We start from the raw sequence: 20,335 nt of genomic DNA on the forward strand, positions 1-20,335 counted from the left end.
AGGCTCCCAGGTGTGTGTGGCTCACTGCAAAGGGACCCAGGGAGGGGCAGGTTTGCTTGTGGTTGCGAGTGTTTTCCCTGCAAACACGGCCTGTGCCAAAGTGTTTCATCCTATACGTGGTGGGGCGGCCACGTAACTGGGCTGCTGCCAAGCGCCACAGGACCCTGGGGATGGGCCACCCTGGGGCCTCCTAGGCCAGGAGATCTCTGGAAAGAGGACCACTCTTCGCAGGGCCCCCTCAGCACTCCAGCCGGACCTGGCCAGGCCCAAAGTCAGGGACACGACTCACCGACCTCTCAGGCCTGGTGGCCCTAAGCTCTCTCAGAAACGTGGCCCTTTCGGGAGGAGCAGGAGGCTACCTGATCCCTGACCCCAGTCACTGACTGAGCCCTGCTCCTGGCCACACCCTGAACCCTAACTCAAAGGGCAACGGATGAGAGGGAGTCCCTGCTACCTAACACCTCAGGCTCTCTCCGAACGCATATTTCACGCGCCATGGATGTGGCCCGTCATCTCTTTCCACATTACAAACTCCAGGCCCCACCTGGGCCATCTGGGGCCCGAGGAGCTGTGTGTATACGTGAAGAAGTTTGTATATATGTGTGTATGAGGGCTGTGTGTGTAGTATGTGGTTGTGTGCGTGTAGTCACACAGACACACGTGCATTAGGTAATAATCACTAGCATCAGAGGAAAGTGTGTGTGTTGCAAGCGTGTGTGTGTGTGTGTGTGTGTGTGTGTGTGTGTATGGGTGAGTAGTTGACTGTTTCCTGGCATTGGGAGGGTGTATACGTGTTTGTGCGTGTACACACACATACGCACGGGAGGTGACAGCACAACCGCAGGGCGCCCCTATGTTCCTCTGCGTGGCTTAGCTGGAGTGTAGGCACAAGGGGACTTGGAGCCTTCCCCCACTCCAGAGCCCTTCATGGCTCCCGCTGACTCCACACCAGCCCAAATACCAGGCCCAAGCCCACCCTGTGCTGGATCCCCACGACTGCCCCCAGAACTGACAGGGACCACGGACATCAGCAAGCCCTCCTCTGAAAGGACGGGAGCTCCCCTGCCCTATTCTTATGCCAGCCACAAGCTCCCTAACATCCGACTCCTGGCCGCCCGGCCCTCGCGGTAGCCGGGGCAAACAGCTGACGGTGGAGAGGGGCACAAATATTGACCAAAGCCACTCTCAGTGTTTGCTCTCAGCACAAACACTTCCTCTTCCTCGACACATCCAGCACGGGGGACACTGACTGACAACCAGTGGATACAAAGGAGGGAGATTCTCACCAGCCCCTCCTCCCTACAGCAGTGGCAAGCATGGGCAGGCGCCTGCTACATGCACGGTGTAGCATCCTGGGTGATCTAGCCCCTTGACCCCCCTCCCCAGGGATGGGAGCTGGTTCTGCTCACCTCTGCAGCCGGTGCCTGGAACATACCGGGTGCTCAGTAAATATTCGTGGAACGAATGCATGTATGTGCACTTGGAAGACCCTTGGAACAATTATAGTGGCAGTATTTCAGGGCTTCCCCTTCACCGAAAATTCTTAATAGTACTGTATTAGTTTCCTATTGCTGCTGTAACAAATGACGACAAACGTTGTGACTTTATTTTTTTTTTTCAACGTTTATTTATTTTTGGGACAGAGAGAGACAGAGCATGAACGGGGGAGGGGCAGAGAGAGAGGGAGACACAGAATCAGAAACAGGCTCCAGGCTCTGAGCCATCAGCCCAGAGCCTGACGCGGGGCTCGAACTCATGGACCGTGAGATCGTGACCTGGCTAAAGTCGGACACTTAACCGACTGCGCCACCCAGGCGCCCCAAACGTCGTGACTTTAAACACAAATTTCTTGTCTTATATCGCTGGAAGTCAGAAGTCCAAAATGGATCTCGCTGGGCTGAAGTCAAGGTATTGGCAGAGCTTTGTTCCTTTCCAGAAACTCTAGGGGAGGATTTGTTTCTCTGCCTTTTCCAGCTTCCAGAGGCTGTTTTCACTGCATGCCTTAAGGCCTCTTCCTCCACCTTCAAACCAGCAAGTAGGGCTGAGGGCTGCTAGTGCAGCCACCCTCTCCCATCTGCCTCCCTCTGCCAGGTACAGGACCCTGATTACACTGGGCCCGCCTGGGTGATCTAGGATATTCTCCTACCTCATGGTCAGCTGACTAGCAACCTCAATCCCATCTGCAAGCGTCACATCTTTGTTCTGTAACCTAACACACAAACACATTCTGTTTTTGTATGCCGGACTCCCTGAGGGACCCTTCTTCTGCAGGCTGCTGGAACTTAGCCTACAATTTGCTCAACTACCATCAAGGGGCAAAAGTGAGTTCCTTTAAGCTTCACAATCCAAACTGGCTCTCCATTGGCAGGGCTGACGGAAAAAAATATCTATAGCCAGACATTTCCACTCTGCTATGCGTTTATTTTTCTGCAGGAGAAGTAGAACTTGATTAAAGCAACCACATATACATTATTTTGTGTTATGCAAAACCTCCACTAGCGAGAAGACAAGCATTATAAACCTTCACGGACAGCCTAAGCAGGTGGCAAGTCCGGGAAGCTGGAGGCAGGAAGGGGTCTGGGGGCAAGAACAAAGCATGGCCTGGATATGGGAGCCTCGGTTCTCACCCCTGCCCAGGCCCTGAGATCCTAGCATGGCCCTTCCTGTCCTGGGACCTCAATTTCCTCATCTTATAAGTAGAAAGGGAGTCAGAATGGGCTCATCCAAGGGGAAGTTCTAGGGCCAAGCTGGAGACTGGGCAGAGCCCCTCCCCCCCGCTCTGTGAGGTCACAGTGCCCACGACTCCACTTGACCCGGCTAGATCCCACATGACACCTTCCAGGGAACGCTAGGAGGTGGCAGCAGTGGTAATCTCTTCCCCCTTGCCGACTCCCAGAGAGCCCCAGCACCGTTTCCCTAGATTTCCTAGAGAAGGAAATTGATGCCACGGTCCTTGAGGAACCCCAGGGACCCGTGTGACCCGCCTGAGAATGCCAGACCCAGGAGGTGAGGACGGCAGCCCCCCTCTCTGCCCAGTTCTTTGCGGTTTACAAACTGCCTTTGCCCTCTCCTTGGAGGTGAGCGGGCGGTCACCAGCCGCACTTGACAGAGGCAGCTACTGAGGTCAGAGAGGTCTGACTGTGGCTTTCCTAAAGTCTCCCAGCCAAGGGAGTGATGGGGCAGTCACCCTTTCCACATGTGTTTATTGAGCACCTACTAAGCACTGAGCAGGGGGCTGGGGACACGGGGCTGTGCCAGGCGGAAGTGCTTCCTGCCCCCACGGAGGTCACAGTCCAGTGAGGGAGATGGTAAATGGGCAAACAAGCACCTCTGCCATCTGTCTGCCCACTTCTGCGCCCCCAAAAGGGGTGTATATCCCAAGAGGGTATACAAACTGGGGGCGCCTGCGTGGTTCAGTTGGTTAAACCTTCGACTTCAGCCCATGTCATGATCTCACGGTTTGTGAGTTCGAGCCCCGCGTCGGGCTCTGTGCTGACAGTTCAGAGCCTGGAGCCTGCTTCCGATTCTGTGTCTCCCTCGCTCTCTGCCCCTCCCCTGCTCACACTCTGTCTCACTCAAAAATAAAATAAAAACATTTTTAAAAATATTTTAAAAAGAGGATATACAAAACAATCTGCTGGGGTGAGGGGACAAATCATCCGAACTTCAGCGTATATTTTTAGCCCACCCTCTTTTAATTTGTAGTCCTCAAGAACGTATAAATATTTGAAAAAGTAAATAATATGTTAGCACACTTGGAGCTATGCACATATATATGTATATATGGTATTATATATATAAAATTGCTTCATAAATATAAATACATCGGGGGAGTATGATAATAAATGTTTGGAGACCTTTGCCTTAAGAAATAAAGACAATTTGTTATCTCACATGCCAAGAGGTCCCAAGACATGTGTGGTTCCAGAGCACATTAGTTCTGCGGTTCTGCAATGTCCCCTAAGATACAGGTCCCTGCCACCTTTTTGCTCTTCCTGTTGGCCTCCTTGCCGTCACAGGCCACCAGGGTTCCAGAAGCACGGAGAAGCATGGCTGTATAGGGTGCAAGGAGAGTGGACGTTGCTTCCTGTGGGTCTCATTTTAGCAATGAGAAAGCCTTTCCCCCAAGGCCTCTATACCCAGCCCAGCCCCACACCTCACCCCGTAGGAACTCCCCCCCCACCACCACCAGAGCCAGTCACAGCAAAGGCACTGGGAGTGTGACAGCAGGGCTTGGAGCCATCGGGATTGTCTAAAATCACATGGGGTAGGAGTGGACGAGGGACCAAAATCAGCCTCCTGCCAGTGACGGGAGCGATTGGCTTTGCAGAGATAACCACCTGTGACTGCCACAGCAAACCGAGTCCTCTCCTCAAAACAGACTTGCGTTTGGGGTTGGTCAGACCTGGTATGTCCCTGATTCGCAGGCTGGTGGTCTTGGGCGAACTTGTCCGCCACTCAGTCTCTCAATCTGGAACGCGGGGACACCACGTTTCTTGAAAAAATTATAAAATGCGATTGTGAATCTTGTTATCCCCAGGGTCGCCCAAAGAGGCCGGAACACCTGCAGGATGGCCCAGGACGCCTTGCCAAACGCGAGTGAGCAGGGAGGGACGAGAGGGGCCCTGGGGTCTTCGTGAACAACTAGGGCCCGACGCTCAGAGATGTCAGATGGGCAGCCCGGAGTCACACAGCAAGGGGCGGGCTAGGGAGCAGGCGTGGCCGCACCACGCTCTGGGTGCTCCCCGTGTCTGTGGGGCGCTGACGTGGCAGGCCCCGTGCTCTCTGCAGGTGATGCCATAGTGTTGCCCATCCGCATCAACGCCCCGGCCCTGAGCCTGGCCCAGTGCGTGCTGGCCTGTATCTGTACGTATACACCGAAGAGATGCCCTGGCCGTCAACGTGGGCCTGGGTGGGGGTAAGGCCTGCACTGGGCTGCAGGGGAGGGAGGGAACCCTGGAGGACTTCCCAGCGAAGGTGGCAGGGGCGTCATTCCAGCCAGAGTCTCTTTGGTGGTCGGGGAGAGAGGATAGGAGGCAGACTTGCTGTTTGGAGGGGCTGACTGTCGGCCCTCCGCTACTCTCCCACCAGCCTGGCCCCTGGGGCCACTGATGAAGCCACGGAATGGTGTGACACGGTGTGCCCTCCCTTCGGGCACGGGGTCTGACCACCCCCTAAAGATCAGCCTTCTATGCCAGTGTTCACGCACCCACCCCTCCATTTCCTCATCACTCAGTCATTTCTCCAGCCATCTGCCCTCATATCCATCTGCTGTAATATCCACGCACCCCATGGGTTCACTGCGTCAGCCATCGGCCACACGTACCTTTATTTGTTACTACTCACACCCATCCAGTCACCCACCCATCCGTCCTTCCATCCATCCTTCCGTCCGCCCCTCCTCTCAACCGTCTTCCTCTTCATCCACCTTCCAAACCATTCTCTTACCATTCTCCTGTCCGCGTGTCTCCCACCTACTCATCCATCCTGAACCCCAACTTTTTACCTAGCTCCATGGTGGGCAACACTGGGTACCTGGGGATAAACCAGACCAGGACTCTGCCCTTGAGAGGCCCCCAGTGTCTGGGAATGGGCATCGGCACATCCCAGGCTTCGTGTGCCCCAGAGCAGGGCTATCCTGGGCTCGATTACAAAATTGAGAGGGTCTCCCAGCAGTAGGACCTCGCCTCCTGCAAGGGTTGGTGGGATAAAAACAAGGGTGTGGCTACTCCCTGCTCTCCTGCCTCCTTTGCAGCCTGGATCACCTGCCTGGCCTGCTTCCTGAGGACTCAGGCTCACCAGATTCTGCTCAACAACTGCAGGTGAGCGGGGGCAGGTGAGGGGAGGGTGATGGGGGCTGGGAACACGCAGCCCGTTCCTATGGCAGTCCCCTCACTGGTCTGAATGATCCCTTGATCACCGGACCAGACCAGCCATCCCAAACCTGGCTTTTAGCATATTCTCTCACCTCAGAACCCACTGTGGCTCCCCAGGGCCCCAGCACCTCAGCCCGCAACCTTCTGGAATCCTGCCCCACCCTTTCTTTCCATGCTGCTCTCATTCTGCATCCTGTTGTGGACCCATTGGGCCAGCAAGACTAGGGTTCTCACCCCCTGGGCCCGCCGTTCCTTCTCCCACCGCAGGACCAGGCACAGGCTGTTTTTCTTCCTGGCATGCCTGTCCCTTCCTTTCCCTTCACTCTTCTGTCCCACGCAAACTCCTCCCAAGTGCCGCAAAGCTTTCGCCCTCATTCATCCATTTAGAGCCTGCATCCTAAACATCTTAAGGCCTACTCTGGGCCCAGCCTTGACCCTCACCACTCCTGAGCTCCCAGTGGGGGAAGACACCAAACCCGGTGTTAAGGGTGAGGGTGGGCAGTGTTGACTCTGAAGGTCATAGGAGGAGGGGACGTTTGTTTGAGCTGAACCCTGAAGGGTGCGCTCACCAGGACAGAAGGGAGGGAACAGACAGTACGTAGCTGGAGACGGGTGTGAAAAGGACGTGGTGGACCATGGTCAGTGTATCTCTGATGGCCCCAAATGCTGGGGTGAGAGCTTTCTTTCCTCCGTGAGGCTGTGCAGTCACAGAACGTGGTCAGCATCTTGGAGGGGGTATCACTGCCCAGGGAGGGCCCTGCGCTTCAGGGTTGGAAGAGGGCAAGGGCCAGGCCAGGACTTGCTAGCCTATGCAAAACTCCACTTCACCTTGACCTCTGCTTCTCTCTTTTCCAGATGCAGGCTGCTCTTCCAGAAGCTCATGGAAAAGACAGGTGTTCTCGTCCTCTGTGCTTTTGGTAAGTCTCCAGGGCCCTGCCCCATCCCAGGTGGAGGTATCCCTGCGCTCTTGCCCAACCTGGGGACGAAAAGAGTGAAGGCTGTTAATGAGTATTGCTGTGAGGATTAAATTAACTGATGACCAAGAACATGTTTTGAACACTAAGAAAAGCGCTGAAAACTCAAGTTCTCCCCCCAACCGTGGTATGATCGTTATTACTTGTTTCTGAGCTTCAGCGGATTCCTTGCAACCACCGCTGCCACCTCCCAGGTCGCAGCTTTGCTTTCTCGAGCAAAGGAGTCTCCTCCCTCCTCTCGAGTACACTGGCCCAAGGAGGCAGGGCAGTGGGGTGGGGATGGGGTCGAGAGAATGTCTTAGGAAATTCGAAATTCCTAGGAAACTTAACAAATAAGTTTTTTTTTTTAAATAACAGCTTTATTGAGATATAGTTCACATACCAGAAAGATCACCATTCTAAAGTGTACAATTCAGTGGTTTTTAGTACATTCACAAAGTTTTGCAGCCATCGCCGTTATCAAATTCCAGTATTTTCACTGCCCCCAAAAGAACCCTCCCCCAGTCCCAGACAGTTGGTTCCCATTCCCCCTCACCCCAGTCTTAGGTGACCAATCACTAATCTATTTTCTGTGACTATGGATTTGCCTATTCTGGACATTTAATATAAATAGAATCATACACTATGTGGTCTTTGTGGCTTCTTTCACTTGTCATAATGTTTTCAAAGTTCATCCATGGCGTAGCATACATCAGCATTTCCTCCTTTTTTATGGCTGAAATAGTCCATTGTTTGGATATGCCACATTTTGCTTATCTGTCCATCGGTTGATGGATATTACGGTTGTTTCTGCTTTTTGACTACCATTAGTAACGTTCCTGTGAATGATCCTGTAAAATGTTTGTGTGGACATGTGGTTTAAATTATCTTGGGTATCTATTTAGAAGTGGAATTTCTGGGTTTTGTGGCAACTGTATGCTTAACTATCTAAGCAATTGGCCAAACTTTTTCCCAAAGTAGCTGTACCACCTTAACATCCCCACCGGCATGTATGAGGGTTCCAATTTCTCTGCCTCCTCACCAACACTAGTTACTACCTGTCTTTAATTTTATGGGGCGCCTGGGTGGCTCAGTCGGTTGAGCGGCCGACTTCGGCTCAGGTCATGATCTCACGGTCCGTGAGTTCAAGCCCCGCGTCGGGCTCTGTGCTGACAGCTCGGAGCCTGGAGCCTGTTTCGGATTCTGTGTCTCCCTCTCTCTGACCCTCCCCCATTCATGTTCTGTCTCTGTCTCAAAAATAAATAAACGTTAAAAAAAATTAAAAAAAAATTTTAGCCATGAAGTGTGGTACCTCATTGTAGTTTTTATTTCATTTGTCTAATGGCTAATGATGTTAAGCACCTTTTTATATACTTATTGGCCAATTATAGGTCTTCTTTGGAGAAATGTCTATTCAGTCTTGGCCCATTTTTAAATTGGGTTGTCTGTTTAATTATTGAGTTTTAAGGGTTCCTTGTATGGTCTGGATAGAAGTCCCTTATCGGATATACAATTTGCAAATATTTTCTCCCATTCTGTGGGTTGTCTTTTCACTTTCTCTTGATGGTGTCCTTTGCAGCACAAATTTTTTAAATTTTGATGAAGTCCACTTTATCCATGTTTTCTTTTTCCATAGGTACCTTAATGTCAGGTGCAAGAAACTAGTGCTTAACCCAAAGCTATAAAAATTTACTCCCACTTTTTCTTCCAAGATTTGTATAGTTTTAGCCTTTACATTTAGGCCCATGATCCATTTTTGAGTTAAGTTTTGCATATATTGTGAGGTAAGAGTCCAACTTCGTTATTTTGAATGTAGATATCCAGTTGTTCCATTTATTGAGAAAACTATTATTTCTCTTACTGAATTGTCTGCTACCCTTATTGAAAATCAATTGACCATAAATGTGAGAGTTTAGCTCTGGACTCTTAATTTTACTCCTTTGATCTATGTGTCTATCTATTTGCCATCTATCTGTCTATTTGCCATCTCTCTATTTGTCTATCTATCTACCCTGGATTAATTGCTATAACTCTGTAATACGTTTTGAAATCCAGCATTATGAGTTCTCCAGCTTTGTTCTTTTTAAATTGTTTTGGCTATTATAGTCCCTTACATTTTCATCTGAATTTTAGCATCAATTTTTCCATTTCTTAAAAAAAAAGGACATAGGTATTTTGAGGGAGTTTGCATTGATTCATAGATGAATTTGGGGAGTAGTGTCACCTAAACAATATTAAGGTTACCAATCCATGAACATGGGCTGTCTTTCTATTATTGATATATCTCTATGTTGTCTTTAATTTCTTCTAATGATGTTTTGTATCTTTTAGAGTGCAAAGTTTATAGTTCTGTTGAGTTTATTCCAAGTATTTTATTCTTTGAGATGCTATTGTAAATTGAGTTGTTTTCTTAATATCATTTTCAGATTATTTATTGCTTGTGTTGAAAAATATAATTGATTTTCATATACTGATCTTGTATCCCGCAACCTTGCTGAACTCATTTATTGCTTTGACACTGAGCATGACATCCAGTCTTAGATACTTTAAGATTCTGTATGCAAGGTTGTGTCATCTGCCTTTTATTTCTTTTTCTTGACTAATTGACCTGACTAGAACCTACATGACAATGTTAAATAGAAATGGCAAGAGTAGACATAATTGTTTTATTCCTGATTTTAGGAAGAATGCATCCAATATTTTACCATTAAGTGTTTTTTAGCTGGGGGATTTTCATAAATGGGCTTTATCAGATTGTGGGAGTTCCATTCTATTCCTGATTTGTTGATTGTTTTATCATTAACAATGAATAGGTTTTAAAGAGCTTTAATAATGGCTTGAATGGTAGGATTTAAGGCAACACAGAGATTATAAAATACAGGGAACATCATCCCATTTTCTTCTCTTCATCAATTATCCCCAGTAGAGTTGGAGCAGGGGAGAGAGAGGGGACATGGATTATTTGGTTTACGTGAGACACTCTACATATACGATATCATTTGATCATGAAGTGGATATTACTGTTGGTCCCATTTTAGGAGGAAGAAATTCCCAGAGGAGGAAATTGAGGTATAGAGAGATTAAGTAAATTCTTCCAAAGTTGTACAATGTTAGTAAGTGCCAAAGCTGGGATTTGAGTCTAGATGCCTTAACTCCAGAGCCTAAGCTTTTAACTTTTCATCTTATATGTCTCACTCTCATTCTCCTGGCCCCACAGGATTCTGGATATTGTCTATGCACGTACCGTCTAAAATGGAAGTCTGGCAGGTAAGTGTGTGCTCTCTTCAGGCCTCAGCACTGACTTGGCCGCACCCCAACTAGTCAATGCTGCCTACATCAGCTTCTCTCACTCTCATCACATCTGGAAACTGATCAGTTCCTGACTCATTCCAGCCCCAAATCTCTGTCTTTGCGATGCCACCCACCTGGAACCCATCTCTCTCACCAAAATGTGACTTTAAAGACCAGATTCAATAGTCCATCCTACAGAATGGCTCTCCTGCCTCTCCCTCCCAGAGGTGACCTATCTTTCCTTTATCAAATCTCCCTCCTAGAGAACGATAGTGAGAATGGAACACAATTCTCTCTACTCAAGGCGGTTTGTTCTGTTCAAATGAAATAAGATCATTTGCTTTGTGGTTCCTGGGGAGAAAGGAGGAGGAAATCATGGCTAGCGCTCCCTGTCAGAGGACAACAAAGAGTCTCAGAATGCTTAAGGAGAAAAGAGATCTGATGAGCTTGTCCTTCCCTCTACTCTTTTCTCCTTATAAACTCCTTCATATACTTCAAGATCCAGCTAAAATGTCACTTCCCCCAGAAATACCAGGTGGAGGGGACGACATTCCCCTTTCCTCCCACAATTTTCTCTAATCATGAATGCAACCATGACATTTTCCCAACTTTTTTGGGTGCTCTTGAAGGCAGAGCCACGTCTAATTCACTCCAGTGATGTCCACCTCAGGACTGGGCAGAAAGTTGCCACTATCAGTATTGGTTAATTGGATGATCAGATGGAAATGTGGAATGGATGAGATGATAGAAGTGATGGATGTAGGGATGTGGGAAAATGGCTGGGGGGATAGATGGATGGATGAATGGAAGACTCAATGGATGAGAAAATGGACAGATGGACAGATAGGAGGGCAGATTAGCTATATGAATGGATAAATGGATGGATGGATGGGTGGATGGATGGATGGGTGGATGGATGGATGGATGGATGGACAGATGGTTAATGGGAGTTTGGATAGATGGGAGGGTAGATAGATGGGAGGATGAAGTGATTGATGAAAGGGTATTGACAATATATAAGGTAAGTTATATGAATGGGAGGGTGGATAGGAGGGATGAGGCAGGTTGGATAAATGGAGGAGTATATGTGTGAGAAAGGGTGGTTGGATGGGCTGGTGGATAGGTGGAAGGGTGGATGAATGTGGATTTGGATGGATCGACTTAAAATGGAGGATACACTGGATTTTGGATAGATGGTAGGTGAGTGGATAGATGGAAGAGTAAATGGGAAGGCAGATGAATGGATGGATTTATGGTTGTGGGAGATTGAATGGAGGAAGTTCTATTGGGCCCAGATGAGGCCATCTGAAAAAGATCCCTTGTTTCTGCAACACCCTACCAGGATGACAGCATAGATAGTCCACTGCAGAGCTTGAGGTAAGAAGAATCTGCTAAATAATCTTACTATCACCTAAAAACCAGAACTATATCCAGGACCTGTAAGGTATTGGCTAAGAATGTGGGCTCCACAGTCAGATAAACCTAGGTTTAAATCCCAGCTCCCATACTTCCTACTTGGCTAAACTTTTGCAAGTCACTTCACCTCTCTGGGCCTTCAACTCCTCATTTATGAGATGAGACATAACACCCACCTTGCTCTGGGTAATTATGAACGTTAAAGATGTCAACTGTCCTGAATAAATCACACTCAGCAAGTGGAAGCTGAGAAGAAATTTTAACCAACAGTATACCACCTGGTGACATCATCCTTAATTGCAAACAAAATAGGAATATTTGGAAGGAATGAGTTAAATTTAAAGATATTCCAAGTAGGAGGAAGAGACAAGAACCTGCTGGGTAGGGCCAGGGATGGGCCCAGAAGAGTGAGGAAATGTGAAGCTAGTTCTTTGTAGGTTGACTGACACAGATAGAAGCTGAGGGTGACAATAGCAGCATTGCAAATCAGTCACTCCATGTTCTCACTCCTTTCTTGTAAGAATGTACCAGGAGAAGGTGCGGCATCACTCTGGGGAAATCCAGGACCTCCGAGGTAACATGACCCAACTCATTGCCAAGCTCCAGTTGATGGAAGCCATGTCAGATGAGGTGAGATACTGGCCATTCTGCTCCCAAACATCTGACTTCTTTGTTTGATGCCCTTCTTCCTATTTCCCAGCTTTTCGTGGAGCACATCCCCCAATAATTTCCTGGGAAAGAGTTAAATAAGAGGCATATTAATTTGCTTAGAACTTGCACATTTGGAAATATCTTTATTCAACCCTTGCATTTGATTGATAGTTTGGCTGGGTATAGAATTCTAGATAGGAACTATTCCCCTGAACATTTTGAAAGAATTCCACTGTTGTGTTCTAGTTATACTGCTGCTGTTGAGAGGTCTGTTAGTGCTCTTATTATTGGTCCATTGAGTGTGATCTGTTTTTTTTTTAATCTCTGGGAGTTTGTATGATGTTCTTTTTATCCACAGTGTTGCATATTTAACCTGCTTGGGATTGGATTGCTGAGCTTATTGGATCTGCAGATTTATTTCTTCAATAGTTGCTAAAAATGCTTAGCTATTGTTTCTTAAAATATTGTTTCTTCCCCATTATCTATCTCCTCTCCTAGAACTCCAGTTACATCTATGCTAGACTGTTAGAGTGTGTTCCACATAATTCTTATGCTACTACCTGATGTGTTTGATTTTCATTCTTTTTCTCTATGTGCTTGAGTTTTGATATTTTCGATTCACATTTCTTTAAGTTTGCTACTAATCCTGTATTCTGTTCTGTCCAATCTACTGTTAAATTTTTCCATTAAGTTCTTAATTTCATATATTGCATTGTTTTAGAATACATATTTGATTCTTTTCATAAATTTTAATTCTATGGTGAAATTCTCCAACATCTTACCTATGTCGTCCATTTTTTCTTTCTTTTATTTAATATATTGTTGTAGTAATTTTTATATCCTTATCTGCTTAGTCCAATATCTGGATCATCTATGATCTTTTTCTATTGTTTTTCTTTGGAGTATCAATCATATGGTATTGTCTTTTCATGTCCAGTAATTTTTTAGTGTTTTTCTGGACATTGTATACAAAAGAACTCTGTGCTCCAGATAGGTATAACGTCAACTAGAGAGAGTTCCCCATTTTCTTTGTAAGGAAGATGAGTATACTTATCACTTCTATGTAGATGTTCATTGAGCTGTTTCAAACCTGGGTGGCAATTTGTGTAAGATTTAGTCAGATGTTTTCAGCCTAACCCTTTAGTGCCCTTCCCATGCAGCTTCAAACTTTTGGTAGATATCCTGATGGGAAAGACTGACCATATGTCTGAGGATTCTCAAGTCTCCAATTAAAAAAAAAAATTAAAAAAGTTTTTGTTTTAAATTTATTTATTTAATATGAGAGAGAAAGGGAGTGAGCACGAACAGAAGAGGGGCAGAGAGAGTAGGAAAGAGAGAATCCCAAGCAGGCTCCACACTGTCAGCAACAGAGACTGATGCTGGGCTTGAACTCACGCACTCTGAGATCACAACCTGAGCCGAAATCAAGAGTTGGACACTTAATGGACTGAGCCACCCAGGCACCCCTCTCAAGTCTCCAATTTTGTCTCCCAGCCCTGCATGAATGCAAAATCTGCAGCCCTAGTGGTAACCTTCTCTGCCAGGGGCAAGCTTGGATTCTCAGCCTCTAATTGTGCCCATAATTGGTTTAGTGCCTCCAGGTGCGGCTACAGCCTCTCAGTATTGATTCACCACTCCTTCTAGGGCAGCGGTTCTCAAAGTGTGGCTCCCATATCAGGAACATCAGCATTACCTGGGAAAATGTTAGAAATTCAAATTAATGGGCCCCCTCAGACCTACTGAGGATGGGAGCCAATCATGTATGTTTCAACAAGCCCTCCAATGTTTCTGACATATACTAAGAAGATGTTTGTAAGGCTTTAATCTCTTGCTTATTTTGTTTTGGGGTCCCTTCACGGAAAGGGGCTTGGTCTCTAAGCATTATGAGACTGGGAAGTTTTAATATGTCTTTCAGAAGCTTTCAAGTTAGCTCTTTGGCCTCTTAATAGTTCTGGGTTTCAGTTAACATCTTATGGGGAAAACTGTTCAGGTTTGAGGTTCATCAAGTCTCCAATTTTGTCCCTTTAGTCCTGTGTGTCTGTTAAAATCTTTGCTGCTTTCTCTTTCACCAATAGCAGCCATTGTCCAGCCTATGCCCATGTCTTCAGCCCATGCCCAGATCATGAAATGCCCCCAGGCATTAAAAAATTGTTCATGAATTTCGGAATGGTTCTCTCCTGTCTAGAATTTTAATACATCTGGTCCTCATTGCTCCCATAGCTCAGTGGTGGCTTTACAATATGATTTCATAAACTATCTGGTTTTACTAGTTGTTTTTAGTGGGAACATTGATCCTCTGTAACTTACTATATCTTCCCTGGAAGCCCTACATCTCACCTTACATCTTAAATGTCATGATAATTTGCCTATGGGCTAGCTACCCTTGGGGCCCTTTCAATCTGGAAACTCATGCCCTTTAGTCCTAAAAAGTGTTCTTTAATTGTGTGATTAAATGGATGTATCCCCTCCCAGCCATATTTGGTTTATTCTCATTTTTGAAACTCCTATTATTTGGATGTTAAATTCTTGAACTAATCCTCTTTCTCTCATTTCTTCCTGTTTTCTTCTATTTGTTATGATATGAGAAAATAGTCTCAGCTTTATCTTCCAAAACTTCTATTGAGTTTTTCGTTTCTGCTAACATAGTCTGAATTCCTAAGAACTTCATTTTTGCTCTCTGGGTGTTCTTTTTCATAGATCCATATTCTTGTTTTATGGATACAACACTTTTTCTTACCGTTTGGAGCTTAGGCAGGTCATCAACCTTTCTGAGTTTCCATATCAACAAATCCCTGCCGTGTAGCACCGTGGCTGGTCTAGTTACTACTGCCACATAGCAAACCACTCCAAAACTTAGTGGTGCAAAACAATTGTTTTATTATGCGCAGAGATTCCGTGGGTCAGGGATCCAAACGGAGTGCAGTGGGGATGGTTTGTCACTGTTCCACAATGTCTGAGGCCTCACCTGGGAAGACTTGAAGGCTGGGGGTGACTTGGCATCTGGGTCTGGACCCATCTGGAAGCATCTTCACTCACATGTCTAGAAGTTGACATTGGCTATCAGCTGGGAACTCAGGGCTGTTGACTAATGCAACCATAGGTGGGCGCTCAGTGTTGTGTGGGCTTCCTCACAGCTTGGCAGCTCCAAGAATGAGCCTCCCCATGAAATAGAGCTGTATCCCCCTTTAGGCTTAGTCCAGAAGTCACACGGCATCACCTCTGCCATAGCCTCAGGCCCCCCCAGACTTATGGGAGGGAACCTTAGCCCCAACTCTCAATGGGAAGAGTGTCAAAGTCATATTGAAAGAAGGGTGTGGAGTGGGAGACCTGGTTGTGGCCACAGTTTTAAGAGTCTAATAAAAATAATAGCCAGCATTGGGGCACCTCGGTGGCTCAGTTGGTTAAGTACCGACTTTGGCTCAGGTCATGATCCCACAGTTCGTGGATTCGAGCCCCGCCTCAGGCTGTGCTGACAGCTCAGAGCATGGAGCCTGCTTTGGATTCTGTGTTTCCCTCTCTGCGTCTGCCCCTCCGCCACTCGTGCTCTGTTTTTCTCTGTCTCTCAAAAATAAATACACATTAAAAAAAAATAGTGGCCAGCATTTACTGAGTACCAAGCATGCTAAGTGCTTTGCAGCCTTTATCTGGCAGGAGAGTGTAGTAGCTCAGAGCCCAAACACTGGAACCAAACTGCCTGGCTCTGCCTCTTACCAGCTGTGTGACCTTGGACACCTTACCCTTTTGTGCCCCAGTATTCTCATCTTTAAAATGGAAGTGATAACAGCACATACCTCCTGGGGCTGCTGTGAGGGGATAAGAGTGAACTTCCGTGACACTGAGGACAGTCCTGGCACACGGTAGCAGCCTTACGAGCGTTAGCTCTAGTCCTCACAGCGGCAGGAGGAGGACGTAATTATCATCCCCATGTTATAGACAAGAAGGTCAAGACTCAGAGGGGCGGTAACTAGCCCAAAGCCCCACGGCGGTAAAAGTCTGTCTGACTCCAGACGCCCTGCCCTTAACTTCCCTGAGACTCTGGTCCCACGTGTAACCCCGTCGTAGACCCGGTGGGTGGGGTAGCGATGGCACCGTGTCACCCGGGCCTCCTCACAGTGTAGTGACCGGTGGTCTTGTGCCAGGACCAGCCACGGCCTCCACAGGCAGGGGTAAGCAGTTAGGGACACGAGGATACCTGCAGCCACCTGTCACCGGGTGCGAACCCGCACATGGACAGGATCTATAAGAACACACCGGCACACGGTTTGTGTTTTCTGCCTTCTCAGCAAAAAATGGCCCAGAAAATAATGAAGATGATACAAGGAGATTATATTGAAAAGCCAGACTTTGCCCTAAAGTCTATAGGTAAGCGACTCCCCCTCACCGCCCCCACCCAACAGCCTGCCTCAAGGGTCCTCAGAAACTCTTCAGTGGGTGGATTTCAGTTCTGGTCTGGTATCCTCTGCTCCTGGCAAGTTCATGCTCAGAGCTAGCCTCTGCCCCCCAGACGACTTTTTTTTTGCTACAATTTTCTATTTTCTCTAAAGGGGGCTGAGGTGGGGAGGGGAGGCCCTCCACTCCCCCCCTACCCCGCCCCGCATCTACTCCCCCCCACCCCGCCCCTCCACTCCCCCCCCTCCAAACCCAGAGGCCGGCAGAGCCGGGGAGACTGACCATCTAAAAAAACCAACGCAGGCCCAGTTGTAGTTGGGAATCAGTGTTGCGGGAAACCGAAGCAGGTGACTGGCATGGAGGGGACCTGGGCAGAGACCTGTGCGGAAGGATGTTTGAGTTGAGACCTGGCGAGGAGGGAAAAGTCTTCCAGACCCAGGGGAACCCATGTGAACGGTCCTCCTGTGACAGCGCAGCAGGAGTGGGGGGGTGGGGGGACATGCGGAAGGAGGAGAGGTGGGGCCGGCCAGGCAGCACCAGCTGACCCAGGCCCAGGGGCACATGGGGTCAGAGGGCACTGGCTTACACTCTCGGGGCCTCACTCGACCTCTCAGAGCCAGAGTGCCCTCCTCTGTGAAGCAGGTACAGCAAGAGCCACGGAAATAATAATGAGGCTGGCTGGAAGGACTTTGTTGTATTGACTCACTTCAACCTCACAACAGCCCCGTGAGGTAGGGGGGTGTTACCACGATTATGGCTTCTGTTATTCCTCCCATCACCCAGGGAATGTCTGAAGTTTACAGAGGGCCAGTGACTCACCTAAAGTGCTCGCCCGGCACGTGCTCAGTGCCCAATCTGACACCGTCACTCCCACACAGGTGCCTCCATCGACTTTGAGCAAACGTCTGCCACATACAACTACGACAAGGCTCGCTCCTGCTGGAACTGGATCCGGCTATGGAACTACGCTCAGCCCCCAGACGTGATCCTTGAGGCAGGGGGAATGGGGGGACTGGAGGGGGAGTGTCAGGGTCCTGGGGGCAGGACCTGGAAGCAGACACTGGGGTCCACACAAAGTGGGTGGGGGCCTGGTGTGGGGCTAGGGATAGGAACAGGAGACAGAGATGCGATAGGGGCAAGAGGCAAGAATAGACAGCAGGAACCACCGGGGGACTGGGCAGGAGCAGGGGCGGGCGCCGGGCAGGGACAGTCTGCTTTGGCACTGGAAGGGGGCCCTTCAAGACTTGAGGGTCAAGGAACCCTCGCAGCCCCAAGCAGGCCCCTGCCTGCCCTGCATTGGGCTGACGGGAAGGTTCATTCTTACTGTCAGCAATCAGGGGAGCTTCCTGGAATTGGTGGCGCTGGAGTCAAGCTTTGTAGATGGAGGGATCCGGCTCACCCAGGAGGCAAAGGAGGTCTAGGGGAGCCAGTGTGGGATGAGGAATTCACCTTAACCCACCCACCCAGCATAGCCCCCATCGCACCTGCCCCTTCCAGCCCAACGTGACACCCGGCAACTGCTGGGCCTTCTCGGGTGACCGAGGCCAGGTGACCATCCGAATGGCCCAGAAGGTCTACCTGTCCAACCTGACGCTGCAGCACATCCCCAAGACCATCTCACTGTCAGGCAACCTGGACACTGCTCCCAAGGACTTTGTCATTTACGTGAGCACGTCCCCACAGGGAGCAATGCTTAACCAAGGAGACAGCCTCGTCTGGTGGGATTCCAGGCACTCTGTCGGCACAACCCAAGCAGGCTAGAGGGGCTGGATGAGGCTTAGTTAAGGCTGAGAATGGCCAGGTTCGGCGTTGATCACAGCCTTTAAGGATAGGAGATAAACAGCCACTTTATTTCATCCCAAGCTTTTCAGAGCCAATTTAGTCTTCAGAGACACTGATAAGGAAACTGAGGTCCAGAAAAGAGTCAGGGAAACACCCAAAACCTACAACTCAGTGGCATAATTAGAAGAGGACCCTCAGCCTTTTGATTACCAATCCAGTGCTCTTTCCTATCTATTCCTCTGTGCTGCGATGCAGTGGTGCCCAAAGAGATAGGGAGTTCCCCATCCTGGGAGGTATGCAAGTCTCAGCTGGAGAGGGGTAACACCCTCTGAAGGCCCTGCCCGTACCTGACCATTTTGCCTTGGTTCTGGTTCCACAGGGCATGGAAGGCTCTCCCAAGGAGGAGGTGTTCCTGGGGGCGTTTCAGTTTCAGCCGGAAAACATCATCCAGATGTTCCCGCTCCAGGTACCTGAGAAAGGCTGCCTATGTTGAGCACACAGCAAATGTGCACCATGTGCAGGGCTTTCCCCGGGAGCCCCATTTCATCCACCGACAGCCTCACAGTGCACACTTGTCACTAACTCACGTGACAAACGAGGAAACCAAGGCTCAGAGTATGGAGCCACTGCCCAGGGCCAAAAGTGGGACCCGGAGGAGACCTGTCCAGCTTCTAGCAGTGCATTGTCTCCCTGATTTGCCCAGGAGCACTCCCGTGGCAGTTCCTCCTGTGGCAGTTCCTCCCGTGGCAGTTCCTCCCGTGGACAGGAGCTCTTGAACAGGGGGACCACTTTAGCATCTCTGTACTGGGAGGCCCCATCATCAGCACCTGATCTAACCACAGCAGGGCAAACTGAGGCCTGAAGGGGAGGGAGTCGGGGACAGGAGCAGGACACAGTGGGGTGGCTGCTAGGATGGCCCTGAGACTCAGTGGAATGTCAACACTTGGGAATCAGTGATACTGCTCCAAATCCTGGTACCACAAATCTGCATGATCTTGGGCCATTCCCTTCGTCTCTGCGCCTCAGTCTCCCCTGGTATAATTCCCTGGAAGGTTAAGAGCATCCAGAGAGATCTCAGAGGCCAAGCCCCAGCTTCTGCACCGGGCTCTGTCCCCTCTCAAGGAGGAGGCGTGCTCACCGAGCATCTCCCACAGGCCAGCTAGCTCCAGGGTCTGGTCTCATGGGAAGATATTACCGCCCCTCCCCCCCAGCCCATCTTACAGAGCGGGGAAACTGAAGCCCCAAGAGGGGCAGTGACTTGCCCCAGAGTCCCACAGCCATCTGTCCAGGGCCCCGAGGCTGGGACACTTTCCCCATCACAGTATATCTGTCTTTCTCACCTCAGTACCTTCCATCCCAACCCCTGAGTACCAACTTCCTGTGCGGCTTTGGGACAGTTCATTCCGCTCTCTGAGCCTCAGTTTCTCCACCTGTGAAATAGGAGGGTTCCCTTCCACTCCCAAACACCTCTCTGGACAGGCAGAGTGGAGGCCAATGGCCCCATGTCTGTGACTCTTCCAGAACCAGCCTGTCCGAGCTTTTGGTGCCGTCAAGGTGAAGATCTCAAGCAACTGGGGGAACCCACGCTTCACCTGCCTGTACCGAGTGCGCGTGCACGGCTCCGTGACCCCACCTCGACAGCTCTAGAGAGCAGCCTGCTCAGAGCTCCTACCCAGAGAGAGATTAAAGTTTATTCTTTGCAGCCCAGCCCAAGTCGGAATGTCTTTTTGGCTCCAAAGAGTGAGGGTGGGCTAGCATGTGACATCTGAGGCCACACTTAGCGATTCTCAGTCTCATCCTGGGTGTCCAGGCACCCTCGCAACAGCCCCATGAAGCCCCATTTCACAGATGGGGACAGTGAAGGCACTGAGCAAAAACTTGCCAGAGGTCACAACTCACAAAGGGCAGCACCAGGATTCAAACCCAGCCAGTCTCATCCTTGTACATACGTCATCTCCCTGGCTTCGAGTCATGCTC

General features: G+C 49.1%; 1 protein-coding gene across 1 annotated transcript; it reads left to right on the forward strand.

Annotated features, from left to right (window-relative positions):
* Positions 1 to 2,797: 2,797 nt before the first annotated feature.
* On the forward strand, positions 2,798 to 20,065 carry SUN5 (Sad1 and UNC84 domain containing 5). Its single transcript, XM_015071882.3, has 13 exons — positions 2,798 to 3,006; positions 4,541 to 4,599; positions 4,792 to 4,866; positions 5,756 to 5,822; positions 6,732 to 6,793; positions 10,047 to 10,096; positions 11,463 to 11,497; positions 12,058 to 12,166; positions 16,471 to 16,549; positions 17,455 to 17,570; positions 18,074 to 18,241; positions 18,738 to 18,824; positions 19,880 to 20,065. The coding sequence occupies exons 1-13, from the start codon at positions 2,942 to 2,944 to the stop codon at positions 20,003 to 20,005; spliced, it is 1,098 nt and encodes a 365-aa protein (XP_014927368.1). The 5' UTR covers positions 2,798 to 2,941; the 3' UTR covers positions 20,006 to 20,065.
* The last annotated feature ends 270 nt before the right edge of the window (positions 20,066 to 20,335 follow it).

Source organism: Acinonyx jubatus, chromosome A3 (genome assembly GCF_027475565.1).
Source record: "Acinonyx jubatus isolate Ajub_Pintada_27869175 chromosome A3, VMU_Ajub_asm_v1.0, whole genome shotgun sequence".
NCBI classification, from domain to species: domain Eukaryota; kingdom Metazoa; phylum Chordata; class Mammalia; order Carnivora; family Felidae; genus Acinonyx; species Acinonyx jubatus.

Bases quoted from the DNA above. Each gene is read 5' to 3' on its own strand.
- SUN5 (XM_015071882.3), top strand. From the start codon at position 2,942: ATGCCACGGTCCTTGAGGAACCCCAGGGACCCGTGTGACCCGCCTGAG. The intron at 10,097-11,462 runs GTAAGTGTGTGC...ACACCCTACCAG, and splicing joins CTAAAATGGAAGTCTGGCAG to GATGACAGCATAGATAGTCC. The intron at 17,571-18,073 runs GCAGGGGGAATG...TGCCCCTTCCAG, and splicing joins CCCCAGACGTGATCCTTGAG to CCCAACGTGACACCCGGCAA.